This window comes from Pseudoliparis swirei, chromosome 18 (genome assembly GCF_029220125.1).
Source record: "Pseudoliparis swirei isolate HS2019 ecotype Mariana Trench chromosome 18, NWPU_hadal_v1, whole genome shotgun sequence".
In the NCBI taxonomy this organism is placed as follows: Eukaryota; Metazoa; Chordata; class Actinopteri; order Perciformes; family Liparidae; genus Pseudoliparis; species Pseudoliparis swirei.
Window position 1 is genome coordinate 8,449,024 of NC_079405.1, and position 20,840 is coordinate 8,469,863.

A 20,840-nucleotide genomic window follows, 5' to 3' on the forward strand; every position below is an offset into this window, starting at 1 on the left:
GGTTTCTGATGGTCTGTGGCTTGTTGATGGGGCTGTGGGGGATGGTCTCAGGACTGCTCCATTGTCTTTCAAAGGCAGTAGAACTCATTTAGCTCGTCTGCCAGAAGCACATTGTTCATGGAGTGGGGTGATTTGGGCTTGTAGTTGGTGATCTGCCTGAGCCCTCTCCAGACAGAAGCAGAGTCGTTTGCTGAGAGCTGCTGTTGCAGTTTCTCAGAGTACAGACGTTTAGCATCTCTCACCGCCTTGCTAAACCTGTATTTGGACTCTGTGTACAGGTCCTTGTCCCCACTCCTGAATGCCTGGTCCTTCTGCAGTCTTAGCTTCCTGAGCTCCGCTGTGAACCAGGGTTTGTCGTTGTTATAACTCACCCTGGAGCTGGATGGAATACAGCTGTCTCACAGATGCTGATGTGAAGTTACAGCCTCTGTGTACTCATCCAGGCTGTTGGTAGCAGTCCTGAAGACATCCCAGTCAGTACAGTCCAAGCACGCCCGTAGATCCTCCAGAGCCTCACTGGTCCACTTCTTGAACTTCCTCACCACAGGTTTGCAGAGCTTTAGTCTCTGCCTGTATGAGGGAATCAGATGAACCATGACGTGGTCAGAGTTTCCCAGTGCAGCTCGAGGGACGGCGTGATAGGCCCTGCTGATTGTTGTGTAGCAGTGGTCCAGAATGCTCTTCTCTCTAGTAGGGCATTTAATTAACTGTCTATATTTAGAGAGTTCGTGGCTGAGGTTTCCTTTGTTAAAATCCCCGAGTACAATAACTAAAGAGTCCGGGAAGGTCCGCTCCACACACCGTATCTGTTCGGCGAGGGTCCGCTGTGCACGATTCTTTGTCAAAATTCCGAATCCGTGGGCGCAGCCATTTTGCTAGTTATTTACTCCAGCTCAAAGCTAACTATGACGTAGAGTCGTTGAAAGGAATTCAGCCCATCCGGAGCCACTTCTACACGCGAATATTAGTAATAATCACACCAACTCTGGTGATCGCAAATTAGCCGACATGAAGCAACTGGCAAACTTACCGATTTGACAGTTCTCCCTCGGGTGCAGGCCCCCGAACATGTCGGCCGATCATTGCATCAATGAAAGACATCTCCAGCGCTGGCTTATGCGCGATGTAGCTATCAAGCTCACTCTTTTGTGTGAAGCAGATGAGGTCTAATGACACTATATCATCGGACATAAGTTCGTGCTCTTTACAACAAATGCACTCTCTGTCTGTTTTTGTGGCACATTTCCACAACTGCACCAAACGTCCGCCGACTTGCGTGCACGGTCCGCACGGTGAAGCATCTGGACGGCGGTCCTTGGCATCAACTTCATCAGAATCATCGCTATCATCGCTGTCACAATTCACTAAATGGGGATAGTCTGCTTTAAAGGTTCAAACAAGTATCCAGTTGCTGAATCAGACAATCTTTCATCGTCCATATTCTCAATCTCTCAGCATTTGTTTGCGAGCGCTCGACGTTGTTTACATTGGTATCTGAACACATCCGCTGTGGCTGGCTGTCGATCTATCAACGCTCTGACGTCACACCACCCGCGACATATTCAAGCTCCAGTGCACTGTCGCATGTCGGATTTGAGGACTTTGAACAGCCTAAACTACGTATTGTTATTGAATACTGGACCGTCAGTGCATGAATACACTTTAGAAACACATTATCTTTTGATCTGGCTACATATTGTTTTGCACTACAGGTACCCTTTAAGATTATAAAACCTGCCGTCGCCAATTACCTGGGGCCGGTATTTCAAAACTTGTAATCCAGATCAGAATGATCCAGATAACCAAATCCCCCTTTCCTCAGCCACGGATCAACCTGATCCATCCCGGTATTTCAAAATTTTGCGGGATTGGATCAGAGAGATCCTGATACCGGCAGATTGGGATTTCCAAATCCGTCCCGCCCCTGGATCAGACAGGAAGCCGGAAACGGAGCGAACATTTTACGGAAAAAAGGAGAAGCTGGCACTAGTGTTGTCTCTAAATCTAAGTATAATATTCGTCAGTGTTGATGCGTCCTAAAACGAGATGAAAGGCAATCACTTTATTGAGTTAACGAATTACGTAAATTCGCACAAAGTTGAAAGAATAGCTCGGCGAAGTCAAATAAAGCCGAGTTCGCGCTAACGCGAGCTAACGCTGCTCCATTGACTTCTGTGTTAAGGAGCTAACAAGCTAGTAAAGAGGCTAGCGTCTGTATGTCGCGATCCACATTTTAATGCATTTACTCGCAATGCATTGGGTGTAGATTTTAAAATGTGTTGTACATATCTCCGATGTGAGGTCCTCGGACAGGGATGTCTATGTGTGCAGTTTGTAAAGCCCTCTGAGGCAAATGTGTAATTTGTGATAATTTGCTATACAAAATAAACTCAATTAAGTTGCATTTTTAGGAAACAGTTGTCAACAAAAGAGATAAAACCGTAATATGTTTTCTTTTGAGATGTTTGTGGAAAGAGAAGACAGACAGTTAACACAGAGCTGCTCCAAATGCTTTAACCTTGAGCTTTGCTATGAACATTAAGTGTGTGTGCTGCATGTTAATAAATACATTTGACTGATATTCAACGAATCGTTGTATAATTTTTTACTTCAATTTTTCACTGTGTTTTCTGAAAAAGAAAGGAACATGCAAAGAAAATAAACATTGATGAAACAGCAGTCTAGCTATATCTGTATCAAACAATGAACTTTGGGAGCAGTTACACTTGGCTGGTCCAACATTTTCATGTAATCTCCCTCAAATCCACCTCTGAGGTGGGATCAGGATAATCCTGATTTTTAGGATCAAACTGATTCAGATTTCCCACCAAAGTTTTGAAATACTCAACAGCAGTGTTTAATCCGGATAAAAGGCAGGATTGGATTACCAAATCTGAATCTTCAGGATCAGATTTGCTTTGAAATACCCGTTTTTGGGATCTGATCAGGATTTGATCCAATCCAGGAGGATTAATACTGGTGGATCATTTTGAAATACCGGCCCCTGGTGATTAATGTAGGCGAACAAAATAACAGCAACAGCGCCACCCAGTGTATACATAAACATACATGCACCTACAAAACATTTGGCTCTTACAATTATCATTGTTTTGGATTTTAAAAGTGGCCCATAGTGAAGAAGTTAAGTTATACCATACAAGAGTTGTTTGAATGTTGGAGCTCACAGACAGTTTATTGTTAATTTATGACTGAATACCGTAGCTGATGGTTTGATCAGTGGGGCATCCTCATGTTGAACAAGCTGTGCTGGAATGTAACTGCATGAACTCAAATACTGTAATATTGTACAACGCTGTCCTCAGATGGCTAAGATTTCATTTAAATTCCACACATAGAATCTTGAGTTTAAAAAATTTAAATACATTTGAGGTATATTTGTACTTTTATATTTCTACTTTACTGCGTTTTACAGGCAAATGTTGAATTTTTTAAGCCACTCCCTTTTATTTAACAGCTATAGTTAGTTTGCTGATTAAGATTTTTACGAACGAAAATTGATATAGTGACTTCAACCTGTTTACTTGTTAAACTATGCATCACTGTGAACCTTGTAAACAATTAAATCACTCCACCTCAGCATACTGTTTTATTTGTAGACCCATACCATTGACTTTTTTCTTTCATCTCTTGTTGCTGTGAAGACTTGCATATCAAATTCCTGATTGCCATATTAAATTGCATCATTCTGCTATAATAGCTCTGCAGTGCCCTTCTGCTGTCCTCATTCCCAGACAGAAAAACAATACCACCATTGTTCTTTGTCAACACCATATACATGTTTATTATGAGAACAGAAAACTATTAGTTGATTTGGAATAGGACTGATCCCAGTGATGTAATCAGGAGAAGGAGCTCTAGTCTGGACCAAGAGGACCCAGAGCCTCCACAGATTAAAGAGGAACAGGAGGACTCTGCACCAGTCAGGAGGAAGAGCAGCTTGACTTGAAGCAGGAGACTGAGACCTTCATGTTGACTCCTACTCATGAGGGTGTTTTCCTCCAACAGCTCTTTGGCTGATAGCAATTGTGTACGATTACAGAGGGTCATTGCTACAGGGTTCCTCCAGCATTACAAAAAATGTTTTTTTATGTTCTATCTTAAATCATTTTCTTTGACATAACTCGAAGATATCAGCTGACGTAGAAAGGAGAAACAAATGTGAAGAGGCGGAAGGGGAAAAAAACAACTTGTTTCTAATGTCGGAACTTGACAGTGTGACACCCAGCGGAATAAACAATGGAGTTAGCGGGGACACGATGTAACGTTAGTAGTCTTCGCGGAGGTAAAACAATAACGTCTCATTGCTGTCCGACATGAGACCATCGTTGATGTCCAAAGGGTCTGAGCAGACAAGTACACCAACGACTCCATAGGGTGCTGCATTGATGGCCTGAATGAGACACATGGCATTTGAGGAGGTTCTCTGTGAGCAGCAGCTCTGTATTCAGCAGAGGAGCTTCAGTCTGGACCAAACGGACCCAGAGCCTCCACAGATTAAAGAGGAACAGGAGGAACTCTGCACCAGCCAGGAGGGAGAGCAGCTTGAACTGAAGCAGGAGACTGAGACCTTCATGTTGACTCCTACTCATGAGGGTGTTTTTCTTCATTTGCTCTCTTGCTGATTATTGTTTCAGGGTCCTTGTTACTTTTATCTACCGGCTAAAGTTGTATTTTTTATGTTAAATGATTGTCTTTGAAATAACTCAAACATCAGTTGATGTAGAGGAGAGAAAAAATATAAAAAGGCGGAACCAAAATAACAACTCGTATCCAACGTCGTAACTTGACAGTGTGACACCCAGCGGAAGTAAACAACGGAGTTAGCGGGGGAAAGATGTCACGTTAGTCGTCTTCGCGGAGGTAAAACAACAATGTCGTCAGTTGAGAACATGAGAAACTTTGTCCACGAGCGGCTGACTGCTGCTGCGGAAGAAATATTCGGAGTTTTTGAAAAAACTATCTTCGAGTACCAGGAAGAGGTCGACCGTCAGCGCAGACTGCTGGACATCGTTTGGAAACCTGAAATAAAGCTACGCAGAACAGGTGTGTGAAATATAGCTCATCCTTTTAATTATTGCTGCAGTCACGTGGATTCATGCAGATGGTCGACAGCAGATGAGAACAGGTTGGTACAATGAGGTGAAGCAGGCAGAGAATATATAACCTACCTTCCACGGTACACTTGCCGTCCATGGAATACGCTATATTCCTTTCAACTGTTTTATTTAATAATTTCTTGAGACTATAACGTTATACGAAGTAACATTGTGCTTTCTCTTGATATTCTATTGCACATTAAGCAACTCTCCATTGTGAGGGAGAAGAAGATTGAACAAGTTAAAATATTTGATCCAATACTGATGTTGGTTTTCTGCCCTGGGTTCACACAAATTTACCATCCTGTCCTCGTCCACTGTCAGGATAGCCAGCGTGGTGAATGCTTGGTTTCACTTGTTGGTATTTTCATTTTATCATCAGATTATTACCTATTTCCTTTCGTTCTCTCCCTCCAGAGCTCCCAAAGCAACATGTCTGTAAGGATGAGGAGGAGAAGGAAGAAGAGGTTCTCTCTGAGCAGCAGCTCTGTATTCAGGAGAGGAGCTCCAGTCTGGACCAAGAGGACCCAGCGCCTCCACAGACCAAAAGGAACAAGAGGAACTCTGCACCAGTCCGGAGGGAAAGCAGCTTGAGCTGAAGCAGGAGAAGGAGACCTTCATGTTGACTCCTACTCATGAGGAAACGGACCACAGTGAGCCAGAACCCACAACTGAGCACCAGCTCGTAGCTGAGAGCCCAGATCGTAAAGGAAGTGAGCATGAAGACTCTGAATCAACCAGAAATCCAGAGCCAGAACCAAAGAAAATAGATCCCAAAAATAGAAGTCACTGTGACGATGAGAACTTGTTAAAGATTCCCAATGATACTCAAATCGGGAAAGCACTTTTCCAATGTGATACTTGTGGAAAAACATTCAAGTGCAGGTCAGCTTTGTCTACACACCTGAGAACACACACAGGTGAGAAGCCATTTTCTTGCAAAACATGTTCGAGGAATTTTGGAAAAAGTAGTCATTTGATGGTCCACATGAGAATACACACAGGTGAGAAGCCATTTTCTTGCAAAACATGTGGAAAGGATTTTCAATATAGTTATCACTTGAAAAGCCACATGAGAACACACACAGGTGAGAAGCCATTTTCTTGCAAAACATGTTCGAGGAGTTTTGGAAAAAGTAGTTATTTGACAGTCCACATGAGAACACACACAGGTGAGAAGCCATTTTCTTGCAAAACATGTGGGAAGGATTTTACATCTAATGCTAGCTTGACGGTCCACACAAGGACACACACAGGTGAGAAGCCATTTTCTTGCAAAACATGTGGAAAGGATTTTCAAAATAGTTATCACTTGAAAAGCCACATGAGAACACACACAGGTGAGAAGCCATTTTCTTGCAAAACATGTTCGAGGAGTTTTGTAAAAAGTAGTTATTTGACGGTCCACATGAGAACACACACAGGTGAGAAGCCATTTTCTTGCAAAACATGTGGGAAGGATTTTATATCTAATGCTAGCTTGAAGGTCCACACAAGGACACATACGGGTGAGAAGACATTTTCTTGCAAAACTTGTGGGAAGGATTTTATATCTAGTACTAACTTGAAGGTCCACATGAGGACACACACAGGTGAGAAGCCATTTTCTTGCAAAACATGTGAAAAAGATTTCAGATGTAATTCAGCCTTGTTGGTTCACATGAGAAGAGCCCACTCTGGGGAGAAGCCGTAACTACGAGACCTGTGGGAAAACATACTTTGAGGCTACTCCATTGACGAGGCTTATAAGATCATACATACAACAAAATACCACCGTTATTCTTTGTTAACATCCACTACATCAGTGGTCGCCAACCCGTCGATCGCGATCGACCGGTCGATCTCGGAGACGTTCCCTGTCGATCTCCAAAATAAAATGAAAATAAATTCAGAAACACATTGTTCCTTGTTTTCGAACATTTTCTGAAGTGTCTTCTGAAATGTTTTCTTTCTGACTGGAAGATTGACGTCAGAAAAGATCTCCTCCTGATTCATGAACGCCTGAAAACGGGTTCGCTTACACAGCCGTGTTGTCAGCTGTGCTCCCCGAAAGAGGGGAACGTACCACTACAGGTGGGGCGCAGGGGGAAATGCATTAAGACCTTTATTGATAACTTCACATATTACAAGCTCAAAGTACACCGACATAAAACTAAGTCATCAATAAATAAGTGTTGAAATGCCTGTACCTTCGTGTACATGTTTACGTTACGGCATTAACAGGTTACACCTGCGCATGCGCGACAGCCGAGATTCTTGGCGACTTGCCAGGTCTTCCGTGAGTTGGGCTTTTCTGCTGTTGTCCTTCAAAACAAAAGCTCAACATTGAGCTTTTTTTTCTTGTCTGATTGAGCAATCTGGTTTACTTGAAAGTGATTGCAATTGCATTCATTCTATTATTTGAAAAGGGACAGATGCAGGAGTCACAAATGGTGATTCTCATATTTATTATTATGAAAATTATTTAAATCTGAGGATGTCTGTAGAGCTGATGTGAACGTAATCACCAACGGTGTGAGTTCAGAACCAATCCCAGATGAGAAAACTTTCATCAACACCAATTTTGCCCCGAAAAACTCGTCAGTGGAGTTGAGAAAATCACCAAATCAAAGACCAGGAGCTGGATTACTGACAGACAGCTGACAGATGGCCTCAGACTGGCTGTCTGTGATTATGATCTAACTACAAGCTCACAGACAGAGTTCAGTCACTCCCATAACACTGACTGGAGTCACATGGCTTGATGGCATTATGATGAGAGCTGAACTTACATGAGTTGCATTGACTGATCATGTTGTCAGTGTTGTGTTGTAATTGGATTAGATTAAATTCATTGTCATTTCTAAAGTACAGGTACAGAGGCAACGAAATGTAAATAAATACAACATTTATATTGGTAGTTCATCCAGCTGCTCATTGCAAATGTGTTTTTTCTTGTTCATATTGTGTGCGGTTAACAAATATCTTACTTGTTATATTACACTTAAATTCTGTGTTCCTGGTCACATCAATTTGAACGCTGGACCAAAATGACAATTAGGCCAAATAAAAAGTCATAAATCCAGTCTGGACAGTCGTTTTCTCTCAACGCCTCAATAGGTAGATCTTGCCGTCATGAAGGCGGAGGTCAGGGAACTTGGGCTCAAAAAGGTTGGTGACCACTGCACTACATGTTAATTATGAAAACATAGGTATTTGCCATGAGAACAGAACTTTTCGGACACTACCAAACATGTAAGAGCTGGCAGTTGATGTTCTAAAGAAACCAAACACTGTTTTTTTCCCTTTATTAATGCATGACAATAAGATGGATTGTACTGTGTTTTATTGAGGTGGATAATGTCTCATGTCATTAGCGATCATTATTTCAATTACACACGCACAAGTCATGAAATGGATATTTTGGACTTGGTCAGCAGTCTGACCTGGCTCAACACTCCCTCTGATAACTCTCATCACATTGGACGAGTTTTTCAACTCTTCATGGTTGAAGATGTCCAGTTTCACGTCACGGGAAAAATTCAGATGCAACAAGAAATTAAGACAAAATAATGTTCCACTGCAACTTCGCTGCGTCATAACACCAGATTTTATGAGGAAAACCAATAATTTTATTGAAAAAGTTGGTGTGTCATTGGAAATCATATATTTGTCATCCTTAGCCTTAGCAGAAATGTGAAGTATAAATGAACTCTTTGATGGTGTTTTAGAATTTAAACAGGTTAACTGCTTAATAATGCTGCGGGATCAACTTTAAATGCAGCTAATGCCTGCATTGTCTGGCAGACACCCAAACACCTGCACCGGCCTTAGATGAAAGACAATAGTAGCATGTTTGTTTTGAATGAAACCAACCAAGATCTTAAAGAAAGAAGATGGATGCTGTTGAGCGCATGTAAAAGGTGTATATAAAAAACGCTTTATATTCAAATGAATCCATCCATTATCAATACCGCTTCATCCTCATTAGGGGCGCTGGAGCCGATCCCAGCTGACATAGGGTGAAGGCAGGGGACACCCTGGACAGGCCGCCAGTCCATCTCAGGGCACATAGAGACAGACAAGCATTCACACCTATGGGCAATTTGACATCAATTAACCTGCTGCATGTCTTTGGACTGTGGGAGGAAGCCGGAGAACCCGGAGGGAACCCACGCTGCCACGGGGAGAACATACAAACTCCACACAGAAGGACCGACCCGACCGAGAATTGAACCCGCGGCCCTCTTGCTGTGAGGCGACAGTGCTAGCCACTACACCACCGTGCAGCTCATATTCAAATGAATGCCCATTAAATTCATGTAAAACTAAGTCAACCTGTTGTTGAAAACAGATGTTGGTTTGAACCCTGGACCGCCAACGTTGTAGGTACAGTTTAACGCTCCCTCCCATGAAACGAGAGCTGCTGTTCCACCTAGCTCACTGAAAGGATCAATGGAACCACAAGCCAGAATTCATTCATAACCAACCCCATTTGGGAATATATTAATCCCACAAGCAGACGTGTCTCATCACAAACCAGATTAGCCTGTGAACCTGCAAAAGCCACACAATAGTAATATTAAAAACACAGACGTAGGTCTACCCATGACCAAATGATAGTAACCTTCTGCATTAATTATATGTATTCAACATCTTATAATACAGAACATACCACAGGATGCTATCGTATGGATTCTAGGCATCCACTTATGAACAGCATATTGACTGTGATTTAAATTGTTCCCTCTGCTGCTGGCAGACAGAGGGAGGGATAGTACAGGCCTGATGTGTCGTAGCTTTATGGAGATAGTGAGCATCTCCTTCCTGGTTTCTATGGAGTTTTCAAGGGTCCTAAGAGACACATACCAGAGGGTGAAGGATCGGAGAGTAGTGGTGGATGGGTTCAGGAGGTGTGGCCTCTACCCTCCTGACCCATTCCGGCTGCGGCGTGGGACCTCCTCACTACCTCCGCCAACCCAATTGCCATTTTCCTGGGCTACGGCCTCCAACATGCCCCTTTCCCCATCCCCAGAAACAACCTCCTCCTCCCAATTTGTACATCTCACATCCCCTGGTAACCTCAGGTCGGTTAACAGTGGAGCTGGCCCACCTCCTGACCCACTTTCTGGCCCACCTCCTTACTACAACTGTAACACCGACAAGGTCAGGAGGATCATAACCAAGGCCGGGTTACTGACGGCTCAGGAGCTCCAGACTTCACATATGAATCAGAATGTATTAACTATTGTGACGCATAGACACCACTATGAGTATGTATTATAGTGTTGTAATAATCAAATATGCTTCTTATTTTAGAGCCTTTAACATTGGCAGGATGGTAAAGAATCCCCCCCCCACCTCTCTCCCCCCACCCCCTACATAAAATAAACTGAATTGAAAAAGTGATGAAAAGAGGATCTAAAACGGGTAATAAAAGGCACATTACCCCATGAAGTACTTGTGTAACACAGAAAAGACTTACAAAATAGCATTCACTCTTAAAATACAATCAAACTAAAAGCCCAAATTTGACATGAATTTGTACACGGAACACATTTTAGATAGCAAACTCCATAATACGCTTGTATCACACTGCCGATTGCATATAAATAACTGATAATTGCACAAATATTTGTATTAATATAAGCTGAACAATGAACAATACCTTTTTTTGTATCGGCATACCCAGGCGTTACAAACATTATTCAATTATACTATGAATTCAAATATTGAGAATCAGAAACAGTGTGCGCATCTCTAAATGACATTAAAATACAAATTATTTCCTCCGAGGGTCGAGGGTTGAAAAATTCAGATTCAACTGTTTATCTCTCATACAGTCAGTTCTTGAGAGGGTGCTTTATTATGCTTTTTGTTCTTGTAAAAGCCGGAGGGCTGGAGTCCTTCCTTCTTCTTTTTTTTAAATTTATATTTTATTAGTGTTCAGAATCTCACATACACATATTGACATTTTTCAGATTCTTTGTATAAAGAGAAGTGAAAACAAAAAAATAAACACATATGCAAATAAAGTAACAAAAACAATACCATAGTAACAAAACTTTAAAATAAAGCAGGGAGAAATCATTTTCTATAGAGTAAAGAAATACAGTCAGGCCATTTATCGGTGACATAGTTGCACCACTTTTGCCAGTGCTAAAGAAATGTTTCCGTTCTTTGGTTAACATGGGCTGTAATCTGCTCCATTCTGTAGATCTCTGTTACAATGTCTCTCCATGATGTGATTGTAGGACCCTCTGGTAATAACCATTTTCTGGTAATAGACTTTTTACTGGCCACCAGCATTGCATTTATCAAGAGTCTGTCCCCTTTCAGCCAGCTTTGAGGTATATTTCCAAGGTACAGAATCTTAAAGTCCAAAGGGATGTCCTCGTGAAAGATGTCCTGTAAAGCATTGTGTACCGCCTTCCAAAAGTTTTTAATGATGGGACAGTCCCAGAAGATGTGGTAATGGTTTGCGCTTTGGTGTCCACACTTTCTCCAGCAAACAGGAATGTTATCGCTATAATGAGATGTCTGAGATGGTGTAATGAAGTATCTAATACAATTTTTCCAGTTAAACTCTCGCCAGCTCATTGAACTGGTACATTTCCATTGATACCCCCATATTAATGTCCATTCTTCCTCAGAAATATCTATCCCAGATTCCTTTTCCCATTTTACTTTAATGTATGCTGTTGAATGAGTTTTAAGCTCTAGAAAGCATTTATATATGGCTGATATTGCCCCTTTATTGCAATTTGACTTGTATGCTCTTTTAAACAGTTCTATGAGACTGGAGTTTACCTCTGTTACCATTTTAACATTTTCATTGACAAAATGCCGCAACTGTAGGTATCTAAAGAAGTCCTGTTTCTCTTCAAGATAATTTTCTTTAATCATTTCAAAACTAAACAGTTTGTTTCCCTTCATAATATTGCATAAAGCTGTTATTCCATTAGCTCTCCATTTTTTAAATCTGGTGTCCATTTTATTTGGTGTGAAGTCTGAGTCATATCCACACCATTTAAGGCACAGTAGATCTCCTTCAAGTTTGTATTCTCGAATGATATTCTTCCACACTTTAAGGGTCAATTTGACCCATGGATTATCAGAACTGTTTATGTAGTGTTGCAGTTTAGAGTCAGCTATGATTGCTTGTATTGGAATGGGAAATATTTTTTCTTCAATGTCTTTCCACTGTGCATCATATGAAGGATTGCACCAGCATATTATAGCTCTTGTCTGGGCAGCATAGTAGTATTCCTTGAGGGATGGCAAACCCCATCCTCCCTTCTCCTTTACTAACTGCAGTGTTTTAAGACGAACCCTTGGTCTCTTGCCTTGCCACACATATCTCGACAACATTTTGTCCCATTCATTAAGCTGGCCCTGAGAAACTTCTATTGGTAGGGTTTGAAATAGATATAACAATCTGGGTAATATGTTCATTTTAATAGATTGTATTCTTGAGCTGAAACTAAAGAAAGGTACGAGGTTCCATCTTGTGATATCTTCTTTGATTTTTTTGTTTATAGGTGAGTAGTTATATTCTGATAGTTTTGACAGATCTTTTGGAATATTTATGCCTAGGTACTTAAGATTTTGCTTGCCATGACCATGGGTATTTGCTTTCCATTTCTGATGTTGGATTATAGTTATACGATAGTACTTGGGTTTTACCCACATTAACCTTATATCCTGATAATTGCCCATATTTCTCAAGTGCCAGCATCAGCTGGGGCAAAGAGTGTTGGCTGGCTAAGATAAACTAGTACATCATCTGCGTAGCAAGCTATCTTATGCTCTCTTTCTGCCAGTTGAATGCCTCTTATTTCTCTGTTTTGTCTTAAATATTGGGCTAGTGGTTCAAGGAAAAGTGCAAATAATATTGGTGACCATGCGCAGCCCTGTCTTGTACCCCTTTCCAGGGTAAACCTATTTGATAAATAATCATTGACCTTGACCCTTGCAGTAGGAGTATTGTATAATGATTGTAAGGTTTTAATAATCCTGGCATGAAAACCAAATCTATGAAGAGTTCTGTAGAAAATCCCAATTGACGAGTCAAATGCCTTCTCAGCATCTATACTAATTACTATTGCTTCCAATTTGTTTTTGCTATATGATTAATAATATGTAACGTCCTTATTATATTGTCTTGTGTTTGACGTTGGTGTATGAAACCTGTCTGATCGTTGTGGATCAATTTAGTCATAAACTTTTCAAGTCTTCTGGCCATAATAGAAGTGAACATCTTATAATCTACATTTAAAACAGATATTGGTCTGTAAGACGCACACTCCGTTTTATCCTTGCCTTCCTTTGGAATGGCAGAAATAATGGCCTCCTTCCAACTAGGAGGTGTTTGGGCCTTTCCAGGACCCAGTTTAGAGTAGGAAGTATGATAGGAATCAAGTCATTTTTAAACTCCTTGTACCACTCAGCTGTAAAACCATCGGAACCTGGAGCCGTACCTACTTTAAGTCTGCTAATTGCTGCTTGCAGTTCACTTTCTGTTATCTCAGCGATTAGCTCTTGGTTTTGCTCTTCATTAAGAGTGGGTAATTTCAGGGTGTTCAAGAAAGTATCAATCTGGGCTATGTCTCCTCCTGGGACTCTTGTATAATTTTTTTTGTAAAATGCTTCAAATGCTTCATGAATCTCACTTAGTTTGTTTTGGATCTCCTTTGTCCTAGGGTGTCGTATTTTATGAACTGTATTTTCAGCTAGTTTTTTCTTCAGTTTCCATGCTAGTATTTTCATTGATTTTGGGCCACTTTCATAATGTCTCTGTTTCAGATACATGAGGTTTCTTTTAATGTCTTGTGTGGTTAAACTTCTAATTTCATTTCTGGTTTTCTCGATTTCCTGAAACGTATTTCCATCTGAACTGGCCTTATGTTTTGTTTCTAAATTCTTCAATTTTTGTAGTAGCTCCTCTAGAGCCTTTTTTCTTTGTCTTTTCTTATGTGAGGCTATTGCTATAATTTTTCCTCTTAAAACCGCTTTCATAGTATCCCACAATAAGAGGTGAGACCTCATCATTATCATTAAATTCTAGGAAGACACTCATTTCTTTTCTAATATCTTGTTTGAAACCAGGGTCATTGAGAAGGCCAGAGTTTAGTTTCCATATAGTATTTCGGGGTGGTAGGTCAAGGTCAACCGTTAGATAAATAGGCGCATGGTCACTCAAATCAATTGTCCCAATATCACATGTATGTATTTTATCTCTATCCCTCCCAAATGTTATAAAATAATCTATTCTTGTGTAAATGGAGTGAGGAGCGGAGTAGTGGGTGTAATCTCTTCTTTGTGGGAATAGTTCTCTCCATATATCAATAAGTCCCACATCCTTGAAAAGTGTGTTGACTTTTCTATGTAGAGATTTTGATTCATATGTTTTCCCACTTGAAGAATCAAGTTGTGGTTGAAGATGGATATTAAGATCCCCCCCACATATTAGTAGGCCTTGTGTTTTTGTTATTATGATATCAATTATCTTTTGAAAAAATCCCATATCACTTCCCGGAGGTGCATAGATATTGAGTAAAGTTATTATATTTCCATCTATATTTCCCTTTACTAAAACATACCTACCCTCCTTATCTTTGATTTCAGATATCTTTTCAAAATTGACCTGTTTAGAAATGAGAATGGCTACTCCTCTCCTATGTCCGAGCTTATATGATGAGAAAAACAAGTTAGTAAAGCCCATTCTCTTCAGTTTTTCATGCTCCTTATCATTTAAGTGGGTTTCTTGTAAATATACCACGTGTGCCCTCTCCTTCTTCATTTTAGATAGAATTTTAGACCGTTTGATTGGATTTAACAGCCCGTTAACATTGTAAGAAATTATTTTAATCTTGTCACTAGCCATAGATTAAGTCTATGCATCTTTATGCTTAAACACATTTCAAATGATTTACTCCCTGAAGAAACAACAATCAAGAACATTTTCACACAATAGAACAAAAAACACAATAACATAGATTCCAAGGCTGAGGTCCTGAAATGACCCTTAACTAAAATAGAAGGAACGTCTAGCTTGGGAGGAAAGCCTCTCCTTTTCCTAGGTAGAGGGCCTCCGCTGAAATTTCCCAAAAGGGAGAGAAAAGAAAAGAAAAATCTTTGTCTATCATTGCAAAGGCTAACTTAAGGACTGGTCCCTCCATTATACTTTATATTTTTACATTTGTCAGGGAAGGGAATATACTTGTGTTTAGATAGCGAATTATTATTATAATATTTGTTTTGTTGGTACATTTATCACCATTTCACAGCGTTTTCCGTCCGTTCACGGGTCCTCCGGCTCTCGTTATGTGTCCTCCCGTCGCCGTCCTGGGGCTTCCGCTCTCTCCCATGCAGTGCGGGACAGCTGCGCGGCTAAATCCTCCTTCGGTCCAGCCCTGAACACGTTGATGGGAAGTCCTCTGTTCTTCATATCTGTCGTCGCTTCCTCTGCTGACTGGTAGAGCTGTGTCCCGTTCTCGTAGTGCAGGAGTCCTTCCTTCTATCGATTCCCTGCCGGAAAATCACAAAAAAACAAAAGCAAATCCAGACTTTTGAGCGGTCTCTCGGAATGATGCCTTTATTCATAACAACATTTTTTTATACATTCGCCGTATGAAAGTTTGTCGAATCATTTTCAAATCAAACACATTTTCAAAGCAAACACCTACAAAATTATTTAAAGTCAATCTGAAGTTATGAGATGTAGCAGGCACAGAGGGAGAACATAGCTGTCAGAAAAGATAAACTGGATATCAGATGAAAAGCAAACATCACAGCATGAGGAGAAGCACGATTTAATTGTTCTTAGTATAAAACGAAAAAGAGTATATATATATTATTTTTTCTCTCTCAATTTATTAGACTATTTGCCCTTTTTGAGAAACTATCAAAAACGTAACAACCACAATATTTCGTCGCAGGGCTTCAAATGATACTTTCATGACAACAATAGTTAGTCCACCGTCTCTGTGTTTGTGAAAAATTAACAACAAAGCTTTTGGGAAGAGTCATATTCCCACTGGATGAATCAACCTCACATACATATATTTATTTTTGTGTGACACTTTTAAGACTTCCTGCCACTCCCTTTTATTTAACAGCTATAGTTAGTTTGCTGATTAAGATTTTTACGAACGAAAATTGATATAGTGCCTTCAATCTGTTTTCTTGTTAAACTATGCATCACTGTGAACCTTGTAAACAATTAAATCGCTCCACCTCAGCATACTGTTGTATTTGTAGACCCATACCATTGACTTTTTTCTTTCATCTCTTGTTGCTGTGAAGACTTGCATATCAAATTCCTGATTACCATATTGAATTGCATCATTCTGCTATAATAGCTTTGCAGTGCCCTTCTGCTGTTCTCATTCCCAGACAGAAAAACAATACCACCATTGTTCTTTGTCAACACCATATACATGTTTATTATGAGAACAGAAAACTATTAGTTGATTTGGAATAGGACTGATCCCAGTGATGTAATCAGGAGAAGGAGCTCTAGTCTGGACCAAGAGGACCTAGAGCCTCCACAGAATAAAGAGGAACAGGAGGGACTCTGCACCAGTCAGGAGGAAGAGCAGCTTGACTTGAAGCAGGAGACTGAGACCTTCATGTTGACTCCTACTCATGAGGGTGTTTTCCTCCAACAGCTCTTTGGCTGATAGCAATTGTGTACGATTACAGAGGGTCATTGCTACAGGGTTCCTCCAGCATTACAAAAAATGTTTTTTTATGTTCTATCTTAAATCTTTTTCTTTGAAATAACTCGAAGATATCAGCTGACGTAGAAAGGAGAAAAAAATGTGAAGTGGCGGAAGGGGAAAAAAACAACTCGTTTCTAATGTCGGAACTTGACAGTGTGACACCCAGCGGAAGTAAACAACGGAGTTAGCTGGGACACGATGTAACGTTACTAGTCTTCGCGGAGGTAAAACAATAACGTCTCATTGCTGTCCGACATGAGACCATCGTTGATGTCCAAAGGGTCTGAGTAGACAAGTACACCAACGACTCCATAGGGTGCTGCATTGATGGCCTGAATGAGACACATGGCATTTGAGGAGGTTCTCTGTGAGTGAAACGGAGTTTGAAATACATTTGTCATTTCTTGTTTTCAATGTGTTGTATATTATTTTCGTTTGTTGTTCAACAATATTGTTGAGTGTTTGTGAATTTTATTTTAATGAGCCATTTGTATTTAATTTAGCGTTATTTTTAAAATTCTGTTTCCTGCGGAAATTGCTTTCCATCTGTTGCACTTCCTGCTCCTGAGTCCGTCTCTCCCTCACAATGGTTTCATATTGCTGAGGGTGAGTCGAGTGGAAAATTATGTCGCACTGTTTTGGCTCTGTTCTTTAATGAAAAGTAACCATTTATGTTCCACACGGTAACGGTCACTGGTACGATCACGGTGTCCAGCTGTTGTGTGATTTGAACGGTCAAAGTGAACGTTTTGTGACGGTCTCATTGAGCCACTTTGGTGCCGTTTGTTTGGCCACATCCGGTCGCCCCGACGTATGTTTTCCTTGTATAAATGTTGTTTTGTTTGTATAGGAAGTGGAAAGACGGACCAGAAGGCAATAAGTGTGTTGTGTTGTCTTCTGCAGGTATGTGTTTCCCTTTTGTTCAAGGTTGGAATTTTCGTTGTTTCTGTTGAAATTACTCTAGCTCATGTAGTTATTTGTTTTGTCCATTGGGGGTCGCTGTTTTCCCCTTGTATGTTACATGTTTTTGATAATTGTTATTTGTATTTAGTGTGGTCCTGCCTTCCATGCACAATGGTTTCATATTGCTGAGGGAAGTGCAAAGACGGACCAGAAGGCAATAAGTGTGTTGTGTTGTCTTCTGCAGCATAAATAAATGCTGGGAAAATCCACCATCGGAGTCGACTTCTTCTATGCCGTTTCACATCCGTTACATGAGCAGCAGCTCTGTATTCAGCAGAGGAGCTTCAGTCTGGACCAAACGGACCCAGAGCCTCCACAGATTAAAGAGGAACAGGAGGAACTCTGCACCAGCCAGGAGGGAGAGCAGCTTGAGCTGAAGCAGGAGACTGAGACCTTCATGTTGACTCCTACTCATGAGGGTGTTTTCCTTCATTTGCTCTCTTGCTGATAATTGTTTACAGGTTCATTGTTACTTTTATCTACCGGCTAAAGTTGTATTTTTTATGTTAAATGATTGTTTTTGAAATGACTCAAACATCAGTTGACGTCGAGAGGAGAGAAAAAATATATTAAAAAGGCGGAACCAAAATAACAACTCGTATCCAACATCGGAACTTGACAGTGTGACACGCAGCGGAAGTAAACAACGGAGTTAGCGGGGGAAAGATGTCACGTTAGTAGTCCTCGCGGAGGTAAAACAACAATGTCGTCAGTTGAGAACATGAGAAACTTTGTCCACGAGCGGCTGACTGCTGCTGCGGAAGAAATATTCGAGTTTTGAAAAAACTATCTTCGAGTACCAGGAAGAGGTCGACCGTCAGCGCAGACTGCTGGACATCGTTTGGAAACCTGAAATAAAGCTACGCAGAACAGGTGTGTGAAATATAGCTCATCCTTTTAATTATTGCTGCAGTCACGTGGATTCATGCAGATGGTAGACAGCAGATGAGAACAGGTTGGTACAATGAGGTGAAGCAGGCAGAGAATAAATAACCTACCTTCCACGGTACACTTGCCGTCCATGGAATACGATATATTCCTTTCAACTGTTTTATTTAATAATTTCTTTAGAATATAACGTTATACAAAGTAACATTGTGCTTTCTCTTGATATTCTATTGCACATTCAGCAACTCTCCATTGTGAGGGAGAAGAAGATTGAACAAGTTGAAATATTTGATCCAATATTGATGTTGGTTTTCTGCCCTGGGTTCACACAATTTTACCATCTTGTCCTCGTCCACTGTCAGGATAGCCGGTGTGGTGAATGCTTGGTTTCACTTGTTGGTATTTTCATTTTTATCATCAGATTATTACCCATTTCCTTTTGTTCTCTCTCCCTCCAGAGCTCCCAGAGCAACATGTCTGTAAGGAGGAGGAAGAAGAAGAGGTTCTCTCTAAGCAGCAGCTCTGTATTCAGGAGAGGAGCTCCAGTCTGGACCAAGAGGACCCAGCGCCTCCACAGACCAAAAAGGAACAAGAGGAACTCTGCACCAGTCCGGAGGGAAAGCAGCTTGAGCTGAAGCAGGAGAAGGAGACCTTCATGTTGACTCCTACTCATGAGGAAACGGACCACAGTGAGCCAGAACCCACAACTGAGCACCAGCTCGTAGCTGAGAGCCCAGATCGTAAAGGAAGTGAGCATGAAGACTCTGAATCAACCAGAAATCCAGAGCCAGAACCAAAGAAAATAGATCCCAAAAATAGAAGTCACTGTGACGATGAGAACTTGTTAAAGATTCCCAATGATACTCAAATCGGGAAAGCACTTTTCCAATGTGATACTTGTGGAAAAACATTCAAGTGCAGGTCAGCTTTGTCTACACACCTGAGAACACACACAGGTGAGAAGCCATTTACTTGCAAAACATGTGGGAAGGATTTTAAATATAATGCTCACTTGACGGTCCACACAAGGACACACACAGGTGAGAAGCCATTTTCTTGCAAAACGTGAAAAAGATTTCAGACGTATTTCAGCCTTGTTGGTTCACATGAGCGAGGACCCGTTCGACGCTGCTTGCAGCTTTAATTGGTATTTTCATTTTTATCATCAGATTATTACCTATTTCCTTTCGTTCTCTCTCCCTCCAGAGCTCCCAGAGCAACATGTCTGTAAGGATGAGGAGGAGGAGGAAGAAGAGGTTCTCTGAGCAGCCGCTCTGTATTCAGGAGAGGAGCTCCAGTCTGGACCAAGAGGACCCAGCGCCTCCACAGACCAAAAAGGAACAAGAGGAACTCTGTACCAGTCCGGAGGGAAAGCAGCTTGAGCTGAAGCAGGAGAAGGAGACCTTCATGTTGACTCCTACTCATGAGGAAACGGACCACAGTGAGCCAGAACCCACAACTGACCACCAGCTCGTAGCTGAGAGCCCAGATCGTAAAGGAAGTGAGCATGAAGACTCTGAATCAACCAGAAATCCAGAGCCAGAACCAAAGAAAATAGATCCCAAAAATAGAAGTCACTGTGACGATGAGAACTTGTTAAAGATTCCCAATGATACTCAAATCGGGAAAGCACTTTTCCAATGTGATACTTGTGGAAAAACATACAAGTACAGGTCAGGTTTGTCTACACACCTGAGAACACACACAGGTCAGATGCCATTTTCTTGCAAAACATGTGGGAAGGATTTTATATCTAATGCTAGCTTGACGGTCCACACAAGGACACATACGGGTGAGAAGCCATTTTCTTGCAAAACATGTTCGAGGAATTTTGGAAAAAGTAGTAATTTGACGGTCCACATGAGAACACACACAAGTGAGAAGCCATTTTCTTGCAAAACATGTGGGAAGGATTTTAAATCTAATCCTAACTTGAAGGTCCACACAAGGACACACACAGGTGAGAAGCCATTTTCTTGCAAAATATGTTCGAGGAATTTTGGAAATAGTCGTCATTTGACGGTCCACATGAGAACACACACAGGTGAGAAGCCATTTTCTTGCAAAACATGTAGGAAGGAATTTATATCTAGTACTAACTTGAAGGTCCACATGAGAACACACACAGGTGAGAAGCCATTTTCTTGCAAAATATGTGGGAAGGATT

The 20,840-nt window shown here is 41.1% G+C and overlaps 1 protein-coding gene across 1 annotated transcript; it reads left to right on the top strand.

Moving 5' to 3' along the window:
• Positions 1-4,765: 4,765 nt before the first annotated feature.
• Positions 4,766-20,023, top strand: LOC130207727 (ras-responsive element-binding protein 1-like). Its single transcript, XM_056436410.1, is given in 5 exon segments — positions 4,766-5,064; positions 5,535-5,663; positions 5,666-6,037; positions 19,132-19,629; positions 19,880-20,023. Coding segments are annotated over 5 exon segments (1,230 nt in total). The 5' UTR covers positions 4,766-4,892; the 3' UTR covers positions 19,939-20,023.
• Positions 20,024-20,840: the final 817 nt, after the last annotated feature.